General features: G+C 41.6%; 2 protein-coding genes across 6 annotated transcripts in view; one reads left to right on the forward strand and one right to left on the reverse strand.

Moving 5' to 3' along the window:
- The window catches only part of kank3 (KN motif and ankyrin repeat domains 3), a 74,128-nt gene extending 59,266 nt beyond the window's left edge, over positions 1–14,862 (forward strand). For all 5 annotated transcript variants that reach the window (XM_063032592.1, XM_063032593.1, XM_063032590.1 and 2 more), the window contains 4 exons: positions 434–576; positions 2,804–3,004; positions 11,938–12,033; positions 13,512–14,862. In XM_063032592.1, the coding sequence (XP_062888662.1) occupies positions 434–576; positions 2,804–3,004; positions 11,938–12,033; positions 13,512–13,523 (452 nt within the window). In that variant the 3' untranslated portion in view covers positions 13,524–14,862. The remainder of the gene's footprint in view (positions 1–433; positions 577–2,803; positions 3,005–11,937; positions 12,034–13,511) is intronic.
- Positions 14,863–15,010: 148 nt separating this feature from the next.
- Positions 15,011–19,601, reverse strand: rps28 (ribosomal protein S28). Its single transcript, XM_063032596.1, has 4 exons — positions 19,519–19,601; positions 17,498–17,545; positions 16,607–16,732; positions 15,011–15,126 (listed from the first exon to the last, which is right to left on the reverse strand). Exons 1-3 carry the CDS (start codon positions 19,555–19,557, stop codon positions 16,610–16,612), a joined length of 210 nt encoding a protein of 69 aa, XP_062888666.1. The 5' UTR covers positions 19,558–19,601; the 3' UTR covers positions 15,011–15,126; positions 16,607–16,609.
- Between the last annotated feature and the right edge of the window lie 2 nt (positions 19,602–19,603).

Here is a 19,603-nt window from a genome sequence, read left to right on the forward strand (position 1 = left end):
TTCATAGTCAGTGATTTATCCTTGAAGTTGGACTACTGGTTAGTTTTGTGGTTCATGTTTGACCTGTGGTTAGTGATACAATGTGCAGCCTCCATAGGTTCCACTTGGCTAGATAAGGGCCAGTAATTTGTCACACCATTGCAATAGGCACTCTTGCCTTGCCACAGGTTAGACTTATAGAGCTAGTGGTTGATCTCTTACCCCCACTGGGTAATTCTATGATCCACGTCGTGTGAAGGTCCTGTAATGACAGTGGGTAGTCTTGCTGTACTTAAAACAGGGGTGGAGAGATTCATGTTCTTGCAGTACCAATGAGTACTCTTGCAGGGTGGTAATTTCACGGTGCCAGTGGGTGATTAACTTCCAGTGGTTTGTTGTGTATTTTTCCACTTGTTAAGATGATTTTACCCTCTCTAATTCTCCTATTTTTCAGGTGTGTGTAATATTGACTGGCAGAACAAGGCGGGCTACACAGCTATCATGCTCGCTGCTCTGGCTGCTATGGAAACCGAAGCAGAGATGAAAGTCGTGAAGCAGTTGTTTAGTCTGGGAAACGTTAATGCCAAGGCCAGCCAGGTGAACACCAATGGTGGTAATTAATATTCACCCATGTTACATCACAAAACCAACTTGGCAATTGAAACTGCCGATGCCACTGAAAATCAAAATTCAGTGGTGAAATTGTGCAGTTGATTCCTGCTCCCTTGGTTCACTATTAGCAGGTTATCTGGCATTGATTGGCCGAGTCTGAACACCTATTTTAGTTGCTGTGACTTGGAGGAGAGTTTGCAGATGGTGTCATTTCCATGTATATGTTGTTCTTTGCTGCGGTAGAGGCCCTGGGTTTGTAAAATGCTGCAAAGCATCCTAGGAGAGTAATTCCTGCACAATTTTTGTTGCACATTTATGGAGGGAGGGATTCTTTGGATGGTGAATAGAATGCTCTCATCATATGAAGCTGAGTTATGAGGTGTTCTCTAATTCCATGAAAGAGTTCCACATATTTCAATTAATTTGGAAAATCTCGTTCTCTTGGTTGTGATTGGCATCAAATTATTGAACAATTCGAATTACAGAATCCTGTATCATCCACGATTCTCCATCATCATAGCTGGGAGTTTGAGGAGACAAGTAAATCAGTTCAACCAGCTCTGCCATCTCAGACTCCTTGGTGTGTTGGTCAAGATCTGCCCTTGCAGCTCGGTTGGGCCTGGTTAACACGCTTATGCCCACTTGTTTCTCTGAGAAGTCTTTCAGAGCTTGTAGGGCTAAGAATGACAATCTAGTATGACACATAATGATTCCATTCTTATGACACTGCTAGGTCAAAATCTGGTTGTTTCATGGCAGGAAAAACTTGATCATACATCATGAAGTCAACTCCCTGTCACCATATAAAGGACAGCTGGGGATTAGTAATAGCCTGCTGAGCAACACTGGAATGGCAGAATAGCATGTATTATGTTTTTGCAGATGAACAGGAAAGATAAACTCTGCTTGTTGAGTTGATTACACGTGAGCATCATTGGCAAGGCTAGTTAGTATTAGGTATTTTTAAGGGGGCGCCGAGTTGTCACCTTGAACTACTGAAATCAATACATTGTGGTGTTGGCACATTGCTGTTGAGTAGGGGGTTTCAGGGGATTGGGCTCGACATCAATAACATTTCACAGGGACACATTTGCAAGTCAGGATAGTGTGTGTCCCAGTGGGGAGGAGGGGTTTTGCAGATGGTAGTAATCCCATGTGTATGCTTTGCTCTTTGCTGTTTCAGTGGTAGAGATCTTGCCTTTAGGAGCTACTGAGAATAGTCCTTGAGAGCAAATGCAGTGCCATATTTTGGTGCCTGTTTCGCCCATGGTGTGTCAGTGGTGCTGGGAAGGAGCGTTTAGGGTGGTTAATGGGTAGCTTACCTGATGGTTTGTTCTATTCTGAATGGCATCAGGTTTCATGACTTTCATCCATAGTATTATGGAGACAAACTACTTACCAAATTAGAAGGAATAATAATAAAGATCGGAGGCGAAAGCCAATTTGGCACACTCTCCATGATCTTCACTCCTCTCTCCAGGGCATGGAGACTTCCGCTGTTCTGTGGTTGGGTCAATTTAAATGCCGGCCCAGACAGATGGAAAAGACAGGGTGTCAGTTGGGACAAGAGATGATTTCACTCGTTCTCTATGATAGTCATCTCCATGGCACTGAGGCTATGAGGACTTCCCCGGCTGCTGTGCTCCATGCTCCCTAATATGATGAACAGAGAATTGAGGCTTTGGGCCTAGTCCGGGCTGCTGCGGGGTTCAGATCTGAGGATTCAATTTTGGTCTGGAATGCTGTTGCTGTTCCATTAAATTGCTTGCATGTTATTTATTTATTTATTCTTTCTCGTGCATCGAGTGTTGCTCTTTTATTTTTATTTTTATTCTTTTTTTCTTTAATTGGGTTCTTGCTTTGTGGCTACCCATGAGCAAACACATCTCAAGGTTGTATAATTTATACATTATTTGATTATAGATGAATCTTGAATTTTGAAGTCTAGAGTTAATTTTTCAGTTCAACTTGAAACATTACCTCCCTCAGAAATGGGAAACATAGAAAATGTTTTGCATTTAAGTTGCAGTGGGAGTGGAGGAGAGATGTAAAAATTAAGCCTCGTCCCCAACAGCCAATTATCCAAGTTCAACAAATTGTCCTGTAAAGATTCCAGTTTGTTGTAGTTGATATTGCTATTGTTGAAGTGTTGCTCTGTTCTATAATTCCCCATCCAACTCAAAGTTTACAAGTATTTTTCTTTCCTTTCCAGGCAGGTCAGACTGCCCTAATGCTGGCTGTAAGTCACGGACGTATTGAAATGGTGAAGGCCTTGCTGGATTGTGGGGCTAATGTTAATAGTCAGGACAATGAGGGCTCTACCTCACTGATGTGTGCCTGCGAACATGGACGTCTGGAGATCGTGAAAGTCCTTCTGGAGCAGCCACAGTGCAACATCTCCCTGACTGATAATGTACGTTTAAGCTGCATCTACTGCATGATTTGAAACACTAACTTGTATGGCTTCCCAGAAATGAAGTATCATTGATAATTCCTCTAAGTCAGTGATTCCCTGCCTGTTATGCCATGGACCCCTACCATTAACCAAGACGTCCGTGGACCCAGGTTGGGACCTCCTACTGTAAAAATACAAAAACAAGTGTTTCTTTAAAACCTACTCTGTCTTCAGTAAGATTGATGTTGATCTAACATTTGACATCAATTGCCCATGATTATTGATTCCCTACAAGCTGAAAATCAGCCTTGAATACACTCTAGGTTTGAGATATCCAATGATTCACCACCAATAATTCTTCCATATCTTTATTTTAAATTTTCTCCCTTATCCTGATTTGTCCAGCCTTAGTCAATGATGTCTCTGAGATGTTTATTCTCTGCTTTAGAAATCAGTTTACTTATCTTGTTGCAGATAATTTGTGTATTCAAATGAACAAACTTTGATGTTGGCTCGTAAACACCATTTTCCTCGGCTTTGAGGTTTTGCAGGAATATTATTGATAGACTCTTTGTTCCTCTTATTCAGTTTGCTTCTTATTACCCACCATGTAACACCGTGCATTCACTTCATCCTTCTTCTCTGTCTCAAGGAGTTCTACTTGTCCAAACCCTCTTCAACTCACCCAACTTAGCCAAAGAGTTTCCCACCAGTGCTCTGTCTGCAGTCCCAGTACACCCATGCAGCTCTCCTTGAAAGGCTGACCAAATGGCAGCTGGATTGGAATATTTTAAGTCAGAAGTATTCAGTAACTGGAGAAATTATAGATTGTTCTCCTCCAAGCAGAGAAGTTTGAGAGATTTGATGAGACGATGATTATACACATTTTAATAGACAAAGAAATGAAAGATTGCTTCCAATGCTGAGTCAAGAACCAGAATACTCAAGATAATAAATGTAAGGACAAATATTGAAGATCACCCTAGATTCACTGAGGATCAGCATACTTGTCAGTGACTAGCTGAACACAAGCAGCTCCCTTCAGAATTATCAACAGTAGTCCTTCCTGCTTGGTCTATAATCCTTGGACATGGTGTTTGCACTAGGTTATAGTTTTCCCATTTCTAATTTCTATTGTGATTGTAACCCATGTGCAACTTCATGTGCATTCAAAGCATAATTTCACAGCAACTTCTAAAACAGACACAGTACTTCAGGCACAAACAAGAGAAAATCTGCAGATGCTGGAAATCCGAGCAACACACACAAAAATGCTGGACGAACTCAGCAGGCCAGGCAGCATCCATGGAAAAAAGTACAGTCGACGTTTCGGGCCGAAACTCTTAGGTAGAACTGGAGGAAAAAATGCTGAGGAGTAGATTTAAAAGGTGGGGAAGAGGAGAGAGAAACACCAGGTGACAGGTGAAACCTGGAAGGGTGGGGGATGAAGTAAAGAGCTGGGAAGTTGATTGGTGAAAGAGACAGAAGGCCATGGAAGAAAGAAAAAGGGGGAAGGAGCTCCAGAGGGAGGTGATGGGTGGGCAAGGAGAGCAGTGGGTCTGGGTAAGCACGCGGTCAGCAGGGATCACAGTGGGGGAGCGGTGAGAGAGGGTTTCACTGAACTCCTGTCGAAGGGAAGATTTAAACTTCCTCAAGGTAGGCATCCCTGGCAGAGTCTTTCCAGAGTAGTAATCAAATCACAAACAAGAGAAAACCTGCAGATGCTGGAAATCCGAGCAACGCACACAAAATGCTGGCCATTTCTGCAGGCCAGTAGTGTTGCACGGCTTCAGGCCGTTGGCCGAGTGATGGGTAACACTGGATCAGTGTGGCCACCATCAGGCTCTTGGTGGTTCTGCAGCTGCTGTGGAACAACTTCATGTGAAAATATCTTCATTTCATAATAGGACATCTGCAAGTGGCTGAACAGACTGATATTGTTTCCATATAATTCCACTCAGAAGATCTGTCATGTGTTTAATTTATATTAACAATAACTAGTGAAATCTGATTATCATTATCAAAAACACAAGAGATTCTGCGGATGATGGAATTACCAGTTTCACGGTCGTGCTTGTTCTACCCATCTCTTCATAAACAGAATGTGGGAAAAATATTTCCTGAATGAGGAATTGTTGGACCAATTCCTACAGGTTAAGGTGATTACATTGATCACGGGTATACTGATTTGCAGAAGCTAGCAATGTGGTTGTCAGAGACTTGACCTTAGGATGATAATTTTCGGCAGGTTCACAATGGCCTATTAGTGGCAGAGATTTTATTTTTAATTAGAACTCTTGCGTATGGTATGAATATATTACAGTCCTGAAGGAACTCAAAGTTTACAGCATGGAAGTCAGCAATACACCCTACTGGGTCTGTGTGACTTGAGTGGGGAATTGCTTTGGACTGTTCTACTGAATCTCTATTATCTTTCAATACTTAGCCCATTTTCTTTTGGAGGCCATAAGACCATAAGATCTAGGAGCAGAATTAGGCCATTTGCCCCATTGAGTCTGCTCCACCATTCGATCATGGCTGATCCATTTTCTCCCTCAGCCTCAATCTCCTTCCTTCTCCCCATATCCCTTCATTTCCCGACCCATCAAGAATCTATCAACCTCTGCCTTAAATGTACGTAAAGAACTTGGCCTCCACAGCTGCTTGTGGCAACGAATTCCACAGATTTACTGCTCTATGGCTAAAGAAAATCCTCATCTCCATTCTGAAAGGACAACTTTCTACTCTGAGGCTGTGTCCTCTGGTTTTAGACTCTCCCACCATAGAAAACATCCTCTCACATCCACTTTATCAGGGTCTTTCAACATTTGGTAGGTTTCAATTAAGTTATCCCTCATTCTTCTGAATTCTAGCCACTGCTTTATCCATGCAAGTATCTTTTCTGTAATATCATGGGCTCTTAACTTGTTAAGCAGCCTCGTGTGTAGCATCTTGTCAAAGGCCTTCTGAAAATCCATGTACACAACATCCACCAATTTTCCTTTGTCTATCCTGCTTGTTATATCTTCAAAGAATTCCAACAGATTTGTCAGGCAAAATTTTCCCTTGAGGAAACCATGCTGACAATGGTCTATTTTATCATGTGCCTCCAATAACTGCAAAACCACATCCTTAACCATCAATTCCAACATCTACCCAACCACTGAGATCAGACAAACTGACCTATAATTTCCTTTTTTCTGCCTCTCTCCCTTCTTGAAGTGGAGTGACATTTGCAATTTTCCAGTCTTATGGAACAATTCCAGAACCTAGAGATCCTTGAAAGATCATTACTAATTCCTCCACAATCTCTTCATTCACCTGGTTTTAGAACCCTAGGGTTTATACTATCTGGTCCAGGTGACCTATCTACCTTCAGACCTTTCAGATTCCCAAGAAACTTCTCCCTAATCATGGCAACTTCGCACATTTCTGACCCCCGACACTCTGGAACTTCCACCATATTGCTAGTGTCTTCCACAGTGAAGACTGATGCAAAATACTAATTCAGTTCATCCGCCTTTTCCTTGTCCCCCCATTACAAACTCTCCAGCATAGCTTTTTCAGTGGTCCAATATTCACTCTTGCCTCTTTTACACTTTATGTATCTGAAGAAACTTTTGGTATCCTCTTTAATTTTATTGGCTTTCATATTCCATCTTTTCCTTCTTAATGACTTTCTTAGTTGCCTTCTGTTGGCTTTTAAAAGCTTCCCAATCCTCTAACTTCCCACTAATTTTTGCTCTATTGCACACCCCCTCTTTTGCTCTTATGTCAGCTTTGACTTCTCGTTAGCCATGGTTGTCATTTTGTCTTTAGAATACTTCTTCCGCTTTGGGTGTATATATCCTATGCCTTCTGAATTGCTTCCAGAAATTCCAGCCACTGCCGTTCTGCTGTCACCCCTGCCAGTGTTCTTTTCCAATCAATTTTGGCCAGTTCTTCTCATGCTTCTGTAATTCCCATTACCCTACTGTAATACTGATACATCTGACATTAGCTTCTCTTTCTCAAATTTCAGGATGAATTTAATCATATTATGATTATTTTCCCCTCAGATTCTTTTACCTTAAGATCTCTAATCATTTCCAGTTCATTGTACAACACCCAACCCCGATTAGCTGTTCCTCGAGTGGGTTCAACCATGAGCTGCTCTAAAAAGCCATCTCGTAGACATTCTAGAAATTTGCCCTCTTGTGATCCAGCACCAACCTGATTTTCCCAATCTGCATGTTGCAGACCCCAATGACAATTATATCATTGACCTTTCGACATGCATTTTCTATCTCCCATTGTAACTTGTGGACCACATGCTTACTAGTTTGTAGGGGTCTGTATATAACTCCCACCCTTACAGTTCCTTAGCTGTACCCACAATGATTCAAAATCTTCTGACCGTACGTCACCTCTTTCTAATGATTTGATTTCGTTGTTTACCAACAGAACCACACCATCCCCTCTGACTACCTGCCTATCCTTTCAATACAATGTGTATTCTTGGATATTAAGCTCCCAGGTATAATCTTTTTTTCAGCCATGATTCAGTGATGCCCACATCATCATATTCCCAATCTGTAACAATATTACAAGTTCATCTACCTTATTCCATATACTGCATGCATTCAAGTATTACATCTTCAATACTGTATTCACCCTTTTCAATTTTGTCCACCTTTTACATTGCAACTCTTCCTGTTGACTGCAATTTTACCTTATCATAAGCCTCTCCTTGCTAGGAGAGTAACTACACACTGCCTCTGTTTGTAAACCAAGTATCTCACCCTCAGCATTATCACTCTGGTTCCCTTTCCCCTGCCAAATTAGTTTACCCCCCCCCCCCCACCACTCCAAGCAACTCTGCCACAGCTGACCACAAGGATATTGGTCCTCCTTGGGTTCAGGTGTAACCCACCCCTTTTGTAGAGGTCATACCTTCCCCAGAAGAGATCCCAATGATCCATAAATCTGAACCCCTGCTCCCTGCACCAGTTCCTCTGCCACATATTCACCTGGCAAATCATCCAATTCTTACCCTCACTGGCACATGGCATAGGCAGCAATCCAGAGATAGCTACCCTGGAGCTCCCTAATATCTCTCTTCAGGGCCTCCTCAGTTTGTCCACCTGTCATTGGGGCCAATATGTACCAAAACTTCTGGCTGCTCCCCTCCCTCTTGAGAATGGCCTGGACCCAATGCAAGACATCCCTGACCCTGGCACCTGGGAGGCAACAAACCTTCCAGGTTTCTCTATAGTGCCCACAGAATCTCGTTTCTGTTCCTCTGACTGTGGTATCTCCTATCAACAGCACAGTTCTCTTCACCTCTCTGCTCTTCTGAGCCACAGCACTAGAATCAGTGCCAGAGACCCGGTCCCTGCAGTGGTCTCTGATTCAGTCACTCCAAAGTGAAGCATTCTGGACCTCTGCACCTAGTTATTAGTTTGAGCAGCCCGTCTTTATTTGAAATGCTTGGCGCTGGAAGTGCTTCGGATTTTGGAATATTTGCATTTATAGAACGAGATACACTGGGGATGAGACCCAAGTCAAGACACAAAATCCATTTACATTACATGTAGAGCTTACATACAGCTGGTGTGAAGCTCAGAGTGAGCAGTCCGCAGTCGAAGTGGTGTGACATGATGGAGTTGGGTCCTCCACGGACCGTTGTAGTTGAAAGACTGCCCTCGACTCTGTCTACCACTGGGTTCCAAGCACTGCAACTGGTTTCATATACACCAGCAATTTCAAATAGCCACCTGTCCACAGCATCTATGATGGGAGGGCGGGGGGTGGGTAATTTTATACATTTTTAATAACTTGTACGAAACAATGGGTACATTGAACCATAGGTGAGCTATCACTACCTTGGCGGCCCAGGTGGACAGTCAGTGGCTGTTTGGCATCACCATCACTTTTGACTGAATTTATACGCTACCGTTGTCTTACCAGGCAAGTACTAATCCAGCCATTCAGCATGTTAGATTTTCATCAGCAACAATCATGGCAAACTCATCAATGTATTTCTCCACTGCTTTGTGATCAGCTGTCACTTTTATCACCACAAATCTTTAAAAAATTAATTCAGTGCCTTTTCTTAAATTTCTGCAACCAGCCTGCTGAGTATTTACAATTACTTTCATTTTTCCATTTGTCACAATAGATGTTGTGTATATGGATCTCAGCAAGGCATTTGATAAGGAACCCCATGCAAGGCTTATCGAGAAAGTAAGGAGGCATGGGATCCAAGGGGACATTGCTTTGTGGATCCAGAACTGGCTTGCCCACAGAAGGCAAAGAGTGGTTGTAGACGGGTCATATTCTGCATGGAGGTCAGTCACCAGTGGTGTGCCTCAGGGATCTGTTTTGAGATCCTTACTCTTCGTGATTTTTATAAATGACCTGGATGAGGAAGTGGAGGGATGGGGTTAGTAAATTTGCTGATGACACAAAGGTTGGGGGTGTTGTGGATAGTGTGGAGGGCTGTCAGAGGTTACAGCGGGACATTGATAGGATGCAAAACTGGGCTGAGAAGTGGCAGATGGAGTTCAACCCAGATAAGTGTGAGGTGGTTCATTTTGGTAGGTCAAATATGATGGCAAAATATAATATTAATGGTAAGACAGTGTGGAGGATCAGAGGGATCTTGGGGTCCGAGTCTATAGGACACTCAAAGCTGCTGCACAGGTTGATTCTGTGGTTAAGAAAGCATACGATACAGTGGCTTTCGTTAATTGTGGGATTGAGTTTCAGAGCAGAGAAGTAATGTTGCAGCTCTATAGGACCCTGGTCAGACCCCACTTGGAGTACTGTGCTCAGTTCTGGTCGCCTCCCTGCAGGAAGGGTGCAGAGGAGACTTACAAGGATGTTGCCTGGATTGGGGAGCATGCCTTATGAGAATAGGTTGAGTGAACTTGGCCTTTTCTCCTTGGAGCAATGGAGGATGAGAGGTGACCTGATAGAGATGTACAAGATGATGAGAGGCATTGATTGTGTGGATAGTCAGAGGCTTTTTCCCCAGGGCTGAAATGGCTAGCACAAGAGGGCACAGCTTTAAGGTGCTTGGAAGTAGATAGAGGTGATGTCAGGAGTAATTTTTTTTTATGCAGAGTGGCGAGCGCGTTGAATGGGCTGCTGGCAACGGTGGTGGAGCCAGATACAATAGGGGCTTTTAAGAGACTCCTGGACAGGTACATGGAGCTTAGAAAAATAGACAGCAATGGGTAACACTAGGTAATTTCTAAGGTAAGGACATGTTCGGCACAGCTTTGAAGGCCGAAGGGCCTGTATCGGGCTGTAGGTTTTCTGTGTTTCTACCTTTGCATGTTTCATGATCAGCATATATTCACTGACAAATCCATTCTTTCAATATGATCAAGATCTTTTTTTTTGCTTTGTGCAGTGTTTTTCTATTTTTCCTTAACCTGTTGTGAGATCACTTCTCATAACTGATGCACAGAGACCTGCACGTTGCCTGGGAACATTCCCAGAGCCTTGTGAAATTTTCTGTTTTTGACGGCATGCTCAAAAGTAATTTTGGATAAGGGGTGCTCGAGCTGCATTAAAACTTTTTCTTGGGGTCCCTCCCCCTCCCCCCAGCATAAATCTGAGTCATCTTGACTTAACCAACAAAAACCTCCCCCCCCCCCCCTAGTTTTTCATGCCTGGTATTTTCCTGATGGAGCTATGGATTTAATACCCTTTTTACAATCAGATGTTCAAAACACTATTTAGTGCTCTTAATGAGATCTTCCTAAAGTTTGGTACGTTTTATTTTACACATATTTCAGCCCACAGTTAAAAAGCCAAAATGCTGCAGTTCTTCCATGTCATGTTTGCACATCTTCACTTTCAAAAAATTGATGTATTTAAAACCCAGTGTTGTAAGTATATATTTGCTGACAATCATAGCCAAATGAAAAATGGTTGGAAATATACAGCTGTCCCATCAGCATCTCAAAAGGAAATAGGCAATATGGTAATTGTGGTTCATCAGTAGGCTGTGCAAGGAATGCTTAGTCCCACTGAGTGAAAAAGTTTAATAGTCTGGGAAATGGCATTTCAAAAGTATGTCTGGGATCTTGATGTTCACCATCTTCATTGTCATCTTTGGCTTCTGGAGAGAGGAAATATTTTGCTTCCTACATTTGCAGATGCTAACATACAAACATATGAATTAGGAAAAGCAGTAACCCACTGGATTCCACCCCCAGCCTACTCTACTTTTAATAGGACCATGGTCGATCCAATTGTAATCTTAGCTCTGCATACCCATCTACTGCGATCTTTTACCTCATGTTTTCAATCTCTCAAAATCTCTTGGTGACTTCCGATTAACATGACATCTCGTTCCTGATTTTCTCCTCATTCTCCCCGCAATACTCAACATGTGTTCAATCACACTCTATTTTAACCTCCAAGATAAAAGTTTAGCCTGTCTAATTTTTCCCTTAGTCAACAAATCCAGAACAGTGCAACACACAAAATGCTGGAGAAACTCAGCAGGCCAGGCAGCATCTACTGAAAGAGTAAACAGCTGACATTTCAGGCCAAGATCTTTCAGTAGTCTTCTTTTCCATAGATGCTTCCTGACCTGCTGAGTTCCTTCCAGCATGTGCGTGTGCTACTTTGGATTTCCAACATCAAGTTTTGTGTTTGAAATCCAGACCAGCTAATAGTTCAGTACATCTCCTATGAACTTCAAGGAAAAGTACTGATTGCAGTGCTCCAAAGGTGGTCTCATCAGTATCCTACATAATTGAAGCATAACCCCTCTAACTTTACACTGAATTCCCTTAGCAATAAAGGACATAGTTGGTGTTCCTAATTACTCATTTCCTCATTACAATAATTTCCTAATTACCATTACTTAGCAAACCTGCTCTTTTCCCAGAATCTCCGGCTTGCTTCAGTTCCTATGAACAATGCTAACATAGGTATTTTTGTCCTCACAGGATGGCAGTAATGCATTGTCCATTGCTTTGGAAGCTAAAAACAAAGAAATTGCCGTCTTGCTCATTGAACGCAGGGATTCCGAGTATTCTTCACAGGTCAGTGATACTTTTAGAGCATATAGGGAGGGTTATTGTTCATTTTTGCTTCCTTACGCCTAATCATAATATTTCATATTCCTTGCATCAACAACCAATCTCCCCAAGCCACACAGTGCTGCACATAAATGTGGTTATAGTCAGATGGGGAAGTCTTATGGTCAGCTAAATACAGAGGTTTCCTAGTTTGCCGTCACTATCCTGTCATGTGGGAAATGGATCCGCTTCATCTGCATGAGCCTGCTCCCCAGCTGTAGTTATGGGTATGTATCATTGGCAAGACCCTTTGGTTGATTGTTATCCAGATGAAGCATTTTAAAACATTTGCTCAATGAAGTTAATCTGTTTGCTGAGACTTAGATAGCAGATTCTTCCACAACAGACAATATTTAAAGCAAAACTTTGTGACAATCTACTGGTTTCCTAATCTCTACAAGTGCTACCCTTACTGAGACATCTATCTGTAAGACAGTTAATTCTCCATAATAGAGCTTTAATTAGCATTCTTTTCAGATGGGATATGTAAAAGAAGCCATGGCACCATTTAGAGGCGACTGCTCCACGTCTCGACCAACATTTGGAAAAAAATGTCTATTTAACTGTTAAGGCAGGAGAACGGGCAGATGGAATAGTGTTGCACTTTGGTATAAGGAATAAAAGTGTAGACTTTTCTAAAAGGGGAGAAAACTCAAAAAATACAAGGTGCATAAAGACCTTGTGCAGAATTTCCCAAAGGTTAATTAACAAGTTGAAACAGTGGTGAGGTAGACAGATGCAATGTTAACATTCATTTCAAGAGGACTAAAATATAAAAGGGTGTAATGCTGAGGCTGTATTAGGCACCGGTGAGACCTGACTGAGCAGTTTTGGGCCACTTATTTAAGAAAGGATGTGCTGACATTACAAGATTCTGAGATGGTTCAAGTCAGTGATTACAGCGATGAATGGGTTATAATATGAATAGCATTTGACGACTCTGGCCTTTTCTCACTGGAATTCAGAATGGGGGGGGGGGAAGAAGAGAGAATCACTGACACCCATAGAATGTTGAAAGGCCTGGTGGATGTGAAGATATTTCCTTTGGTGGAGGAGATTAGGACCTGAGGGCACAGCCTCAAAATAGAGGGGTATCCATTTGGAAGAGATGAGGAGGGATTTCTTTAGCCAACAGATGGTGAATCCGGAATTCATTGTCATAGGTAGCTGTGGAGACCAGGTCATTGGGTGCATTTAAGGCAGAGGTTGAAAAGGCTCTTTATTATTCAAGGTATGAAAGGTTATCAGAAGGCAGGAGAATGGGGTTAGGAGGGAAATGGACCAAGCATGACAAATGGTTTGTGGAACTGCCATGGACAGGACAACTTTTCAAATACACTTCAGTGGTGGTCAAATTTACATTGCTGTTTAATCTAACATTACCAAATTTAGGTTTCTGAAGTCACAGACTACATTTTAACCCAGATTTTTTGTTGTTTCAGGTCACTCCATAGACCATTCCAGTGAGATAGCAGCCTACACTACAAAGATGGCAGCTACTATCATCATTCTCGTCCAGTATTTGCCAGTGCAATTCTTTTTTAAAAAGGGATGTTTCTCTTAACATGTTGATTAAACCAACATTTATCTCTATATCAGCATCTCTGAACTGCTTTTTATTGTATGTGAAGCATTTTACATTAAAAATTGAAACTTCACCTGTGACTGCTGCATAATCTGAATTCCTTAATGTTAAACCCATGTTGGAAACCTCAATTGTGCTAGAGGTAAAAAAAAAATGCTGGAAACATTTGGGTCAGGCATTAATTTCAAAAAGGCAATTTCTCCTTCAGAATAAAACAATTTGCTGAAGGAACTTAGGTCAGGCAGAATGTATGGAGGCAGAGGCAAAGTCAACATTTGAGGTTGAGCAACACACACAAAAAATGCTGGTGAAAGCAGCAGGCCAGGCAACATCTCTAGGAAGAGATACAGTTGACGTTTCAGGCCAAGACCCTTCATCAGGACTAACTGAAAGAAGAGATTTGAAAGTGGGAGGGGGAGATACGAAATGATATAAGACAGGAGGGGGAAGGGTGGATCTGAGAGCTGTAAAGTTGATTGGCAAAAGGGATACCAGGCTGAAGAAAGAGGATCATGGGACGGGAAGCCTAGGGAGAAAGAGAAGGGGGGAGGGGAGCCTGGGGTCTGGTATCCCTTTTGCCAATCAACTTTCCAGCTCTCAGATCCATCCCTCCCCTCCTGTCTTCTCCTATTATTTCAGATCTCCCCATCCCCCTCCCATTTTCAAATCTCTTACTATCTCTTCATTCAGTTAGTCCTGATGAAGGGTCCCGTCCCGAAATGTCAACTGTACCTCTTCCTATAGATGCTGCCTGGCCCGCTGCGTTCACCAGCATTTTTTGTGCTTGAATTTCCCGCATCTGCAGATTTCCTCGTGTCTCCATTTGAGGTTGAGACCTTGCATCAGTCCCAATTTCCTGACTTCATTTAATTTCTACATTTGATTGTCCAAATATTTTGAATACATCCTGCAGTGCTATCTTTGGAGGTCACTGTTTTGGTTTTCAAATACCAAAAATAAATTATACATTTAAATGCACTGTAGTGCATCCAAAATGATAACCAGGCATTAAAATGCTTTAAATGGCCGCAACAGCACTTACATAATGTGACAAATATTTTCAGAACTGAAAGTTTTCAATACCCTTTGCCCAAGTTGTGCAGGGCATACAGGTTGACAGAGCAGAATCCCAGCCAATTAACCAGGCTAACTGTACAATTCCAACTTAATTGTTCATTTTCAGCTTGGCTTGATTTAGATATTTTCCGTGGTGCTCAACTGAGAGCCCCATGAGAGTTCATGATCCATAAAGTTCACATTAGACCCGTCACAAGGTCTTAAGGCAGGTAAGTCCTACCATAAATACCACTCCAACCTTTAAGTTTAGTGGTAAAAAAGAAAATCAAACCAAACAAATTCCATATTAAAAGATTAGCCAGTTATACAATTTATTATTCCATTTAGTCCAGAATGGTTTCCAAGTGTCTATAGCAGTTCTTTAGAGGAGGAGCTTCTGTTGGCAGATGGCATACCTATTGAAATGAAAACAAAACATTTCAGTAAAACAGCAGAGCAGTTGATGAAACCAGGATTAAAAATAACAGGGGTGTGCTTTCTAATGCGAAGGAAATGTCAATAACAAAACTGACATTTCAAACACCAATGAGACCAAACTGTGCTGAAGACTGCTGTTCCTCAACCAAGTGAGCACGTGGCCTTTGTGGCTACCAAGATCAAATAAATCTGAAGGTCTTTCGGAGGGAAAAGGGAAATTAAGGATAATGCAAAACTATCAGGTGCTTCTCAAAGCTATACTTGTGGACAAGCTCAGAAATACAAGTTTGAGAAACAATATTCAGACATAGAAATCTAGATCCACTCAAGTTATTACAGTGGCCAGTTTATTTCAGAGGGATCTGCCTGGAGTTTCATTACAAATGGTGTTCCATAGGGATCCATACTGGGACCTCTGCTGTTTAGATGAAAATGTGGATGAGTAGGTTAGTAAATTCTCAGACAACAGATTGGTGGCATTGTAAATACTGTAGATGACTGCAACTTGGATATGGATATGGGAAGAGAAATGACAGACGGAATTTAATATAGCCAAAGTGTGAGGTTTTGCAGTTTGGGAGATAAAATGTAAAAAAGTAGTTAGTGCAGATTCCACAACAATATTGATGTACAGAGGGATCTCTGGGTCCAAGTCAATGGCTCCTTGAAACTGGCTGCAAAGGTTGACAGGGTAGTAAGGTGGTGCATGGCATACTTGCCTTTGTTATTCAATGCAATGAGTTCATTCAAGTCTGGAAGTTGCATTTTTATAAAATTCCATTTGACTGCATCTGGAGTTTTACATTTAATACCTGGCTCCTCTCCATTTTGTGTGTTGCATAGGAAGGTTGTGGAGACTTTAGAGTGTACAAGTTTACCAGAATGCTACCTGGATTAGAGGGGATGTGTTATAAGGAGAGGCTGGACAAGCTAGGGTTGTTTTTTTTTTCCCCCCTGGAGTAGTAGAAGCAGAAAGGAAACCCAACAGAAGCTCATGATTATGACAGGCACCTGTCTTCACCCCCTCCCCCCCAAGTCAAAATGCTCAATACTAGAGGGTGTGTATTTAAGGTACGGGGGCAAGTTCAGAAGAAAAGTGTAGGGTCACAGTGGAGGAAAATACAATACAGGCATTTAAAAAGTTCTTGGATAAGCAAATGCACATGCACAGAAAGCTTAAGGAATTAGTTTAGTTCAGCATTTGATTACTGGTTGACAACTAAACTGCCAAATCTCCAGAGACCATCACAAAAATACACCAACCCACCATTCTGTCCTAAGTATTAGATCAATATTCTGGCATTAACATGCACGGTTGTAAAATAAAATAACTATAAACTTCTCTGCAACATCCACTCTAAAAGAAGCAACTGGTCTCTATGCTATGGACACTTCGCGTAGACAATTTTTATCTTCATTTTGCTCTTGAAGTTGATGTAAACAATTACATTAAAATACCTGCTATCGTAATCTTCTTGCTTCACGCTCAGACTCCAAAAGCGTAAGCACATCTCCCTCACGGACTGGCCCTTTCACATTCCGAATGATGGATCGGTTGCTGTCATCCATAAATTCCACACGAACCTACAAAATGAACAATTTTGATTGTAACTTAAAAAGCCCGTTGAAGTTAACTCAGATGTTTTACAACTAAAACCCAAATATAGAAAGTATCTTCAAGGGGACAGCACAAAGCCAAGAGACAAACACATTAACACTAACATCTTTTAAGAGACAGCAGCTCTGTTCTTTGAATTGGCCACAATAATTTTAAAATCAGCTGAAGCAGCAAGAAAATTTTTTTTTAAATTCTGGCTAACTTCAAGAATATAGTCTGCTTGCAGTTAACTGCAAAGACAAGAAAACAGCTGAGAATAGAATCAGCTCAGATAGGCCAAAAATATCAGGTACATTGGAAATTGCTTGTTGTATCATTACAAATTCCAACAAACAAAAAGCCTGCATGGAAAGCTTAAATAGGGAGGATCCAATTTCACAGCACACAAGTCAAATTCTTCAAGTCATTGCTACTCACGTGTTTCTGTATTTAAAAGTGGAAAACTAAGGTTCTAATATTTTAACAAAACAAAAATATCTGGAAATACTCAGGCAGTGTCTTTAGAAATAAAACTTCAAAACTGATGGAATCTGATGAACTGCTTACCCTATTTATCATTTACAGCATTACTTTATTTGCTCAATTTTTAGGAAATGCCATATTCTGCTTTTGCAGTGTTCATGTTTTTACGTTAGTACATACAAAGGTGAACTTGTACATCACAGCCCCACGTGACATCTGCACTTCCTACTTCAGTTTTAACAATTCAATAATTGCTTGTCAATTCATACCTGTGTACACTGTCCCTGGGACCCAGTTCTTCCAAGAACTTTGGTAACCTATGGATGAAAATACAATTTAATGAAGTTTGCAGCCAACTATGCAAATTTGGTAAAATGGACAATCAATTTTATTACGGGACAGCACTTTTGGTTGTACAGCATACCCATAAGCTATGGGATGCTCTCAAAATTGAGATTTCACATTTTAACTCTGAACAACTCCAGTGCTCTCTTCATTCAACGTTAAAAGCAGAGGGTTTGGATGTTTTCATTCTCCACAGCATCTGTCTTTCCTCATCATGCTTACGGCCTTAGCATACTAACAATGTCAACTCAAACCGAATGTCACCATTAAACTGGATGGGACCTCACCCATCTTTTGCCATTCTCAGTAATAGGATTTTCTTCATGCACTCGGACAAGCACATAATGAACCATCAAATATCCATTCTTAGACTCATTCTATCACAATGATGGCATTCAGCTCTAGCTCAAATGTCAAAAGCCCAAATTGTCAGATTTCCATTTGTACTGAATGAGTAAGTTCTCCCAACCAAACATTAAGGCCTCCAGTACAAATTCAATGCCACTGGTAAATGATTCAAGCAGCTCGCCATCTTGAACTCACACCTGACCTAATGATCATCTTCAGATCAATGATCACTGTCATCACCAAGCCTGGACATTGACACTCCCACCTCAGCTCATATGTACTAAAACAATTATCAAAAAGCATTTACAGTCAGTCTCCCTCATACTCTTTCCGTAAAAAGTTCATATCTAAAAATTTTGATTTGCTCCATATCCTGTTTTGCTCCTGTTTGTTGTCCTACATTGCCACGCCCATTATGCAATGGTGCAGCCATAACATGTCAGCTTTCAAATTACTCCAGTCTCATTTTCCTACCAAGTGAAGTCTATTTCACCTACAATGTTGTGCCAATCTTCATGCCAATATATAGAAAACATCTCCCTCCTGTTTATCTTTCATACACCTACTCCTTCCATATTCATATTCCATCCCTCATAAAACTTCTAATTGTTTGATTCTACTACTGCCTGAGTTGGCCATTCCAGGAACCTACCAATCCGTATCTACATAAAAAACCTGTCCTACATCAACTTTAAATTTCCCCCTTCTAACCTTAAAACACAAGTCCTCATGTTTGACATTTCTACCCTGGGGAGCAGATCAGTTCACACCTCTGATGATTTAAAAAATTGTATAAGGTCTCCTCAGCCTCCAATGGCAGAACATTTGTCCAACCTCTCCTTATAACTCACATACTCTACACCAGGAATCATCCTTTCATGCCCATTGGCTATCTGATTTTCATGTCGTGCTAATTTATTACACCATAGGGCTAAATGCTGAAATTTCCTTCCCTAACTGTCCCTTCTATTCCTCATTCACAAAATTCCTTGAAATATACATATGTCTAAAACATTTGTCATCTAAACCAATACCAAAATGGCAACAACTTATTTTAAGGTAACTTCCCAGCATTACACCTAGGACATGTCTCTGAAATAGATAACTAGGTGTCAATTTCAAAACATTATAAATACTCATTACAATTATCCATTATCATTTGTTCATCTTTGTCTTCTTATAGACGCAGTATATAAATGCTATCAGACAGCTTAAAAATTACATACTGCGTGCATTATGCTTTATGATGGCTTAATCCTTACCCACGCATCAAGTAGCATACTAAAGTCACCTCAACTCCCCCAAACGAGGGCAAGACACTCAGATTACCTCCTCTACAATATTCAAGTAGAGAGAGCCACTTTCAAACTACCCTCTCTCCCCAAATACCAAGAAACCGTTTGAAACCAGATATCCTCCTCACTGTCGAAAGAAGTAGGCCTTCTTCCCCCACCCCTCTCGGAGCTGGGAAGCGCGGCAGGCCCACTGTCTTTCCCTCGTCCCAGACACCCAACTCCGCAGCCCTAGCCACGCACGATGTACAGACGGCGGGTTCGGTCTCCACGGCTGCCAGAGCAGCGGCTGGAGTCAGACATACCCGCGCTAATTTAACGGCCTGTGTCCGCGGACCCTCCATGACGGCGGCAACTTTGCGAAAAGGAACACGTGGGGTGCCCGAGCTC

Source organism: Mobula hypostoma, chromosome 24, assembly GCF_963921235.1.
Source record: "Mobula hypostoma chromosome 24, sMobHyp1.1, whole genome shotgun sequence".
In the NCBI taxonomy this organism is placed as follows: domain Eukaryota; kingdom Metazoa; phylum Chordata; class Chondrichthyes; order Myliobatiformes; family Myliobatidae; genus Mobula; species Mobula hypostoma.

Excerpts from the sequence above, each read along its gene's own strand:
- rps28 (XM_063032596.1), bottom strand. The coding sequence starts at position 19,557 with ATGGAGGGTCCGCGGACACAGGCCGTTAAATTAGCGCGG. Across the intron at positions 17,546-19,518 it reads AGGCCGTTAAATTAGCGCGG|GTTACCAAAGTTCTTGGAAG; the intron begins GTATGTCTGACT and ends TTTCATCCATAG. Across the intron at positions 16,733-17,497 it reads CCCAGGGACAGTGTACACAG|GTTCGTGTGGAATTTATGGA; the intron begins GTATGAATTGAC and ends TTCATTTTGTAG.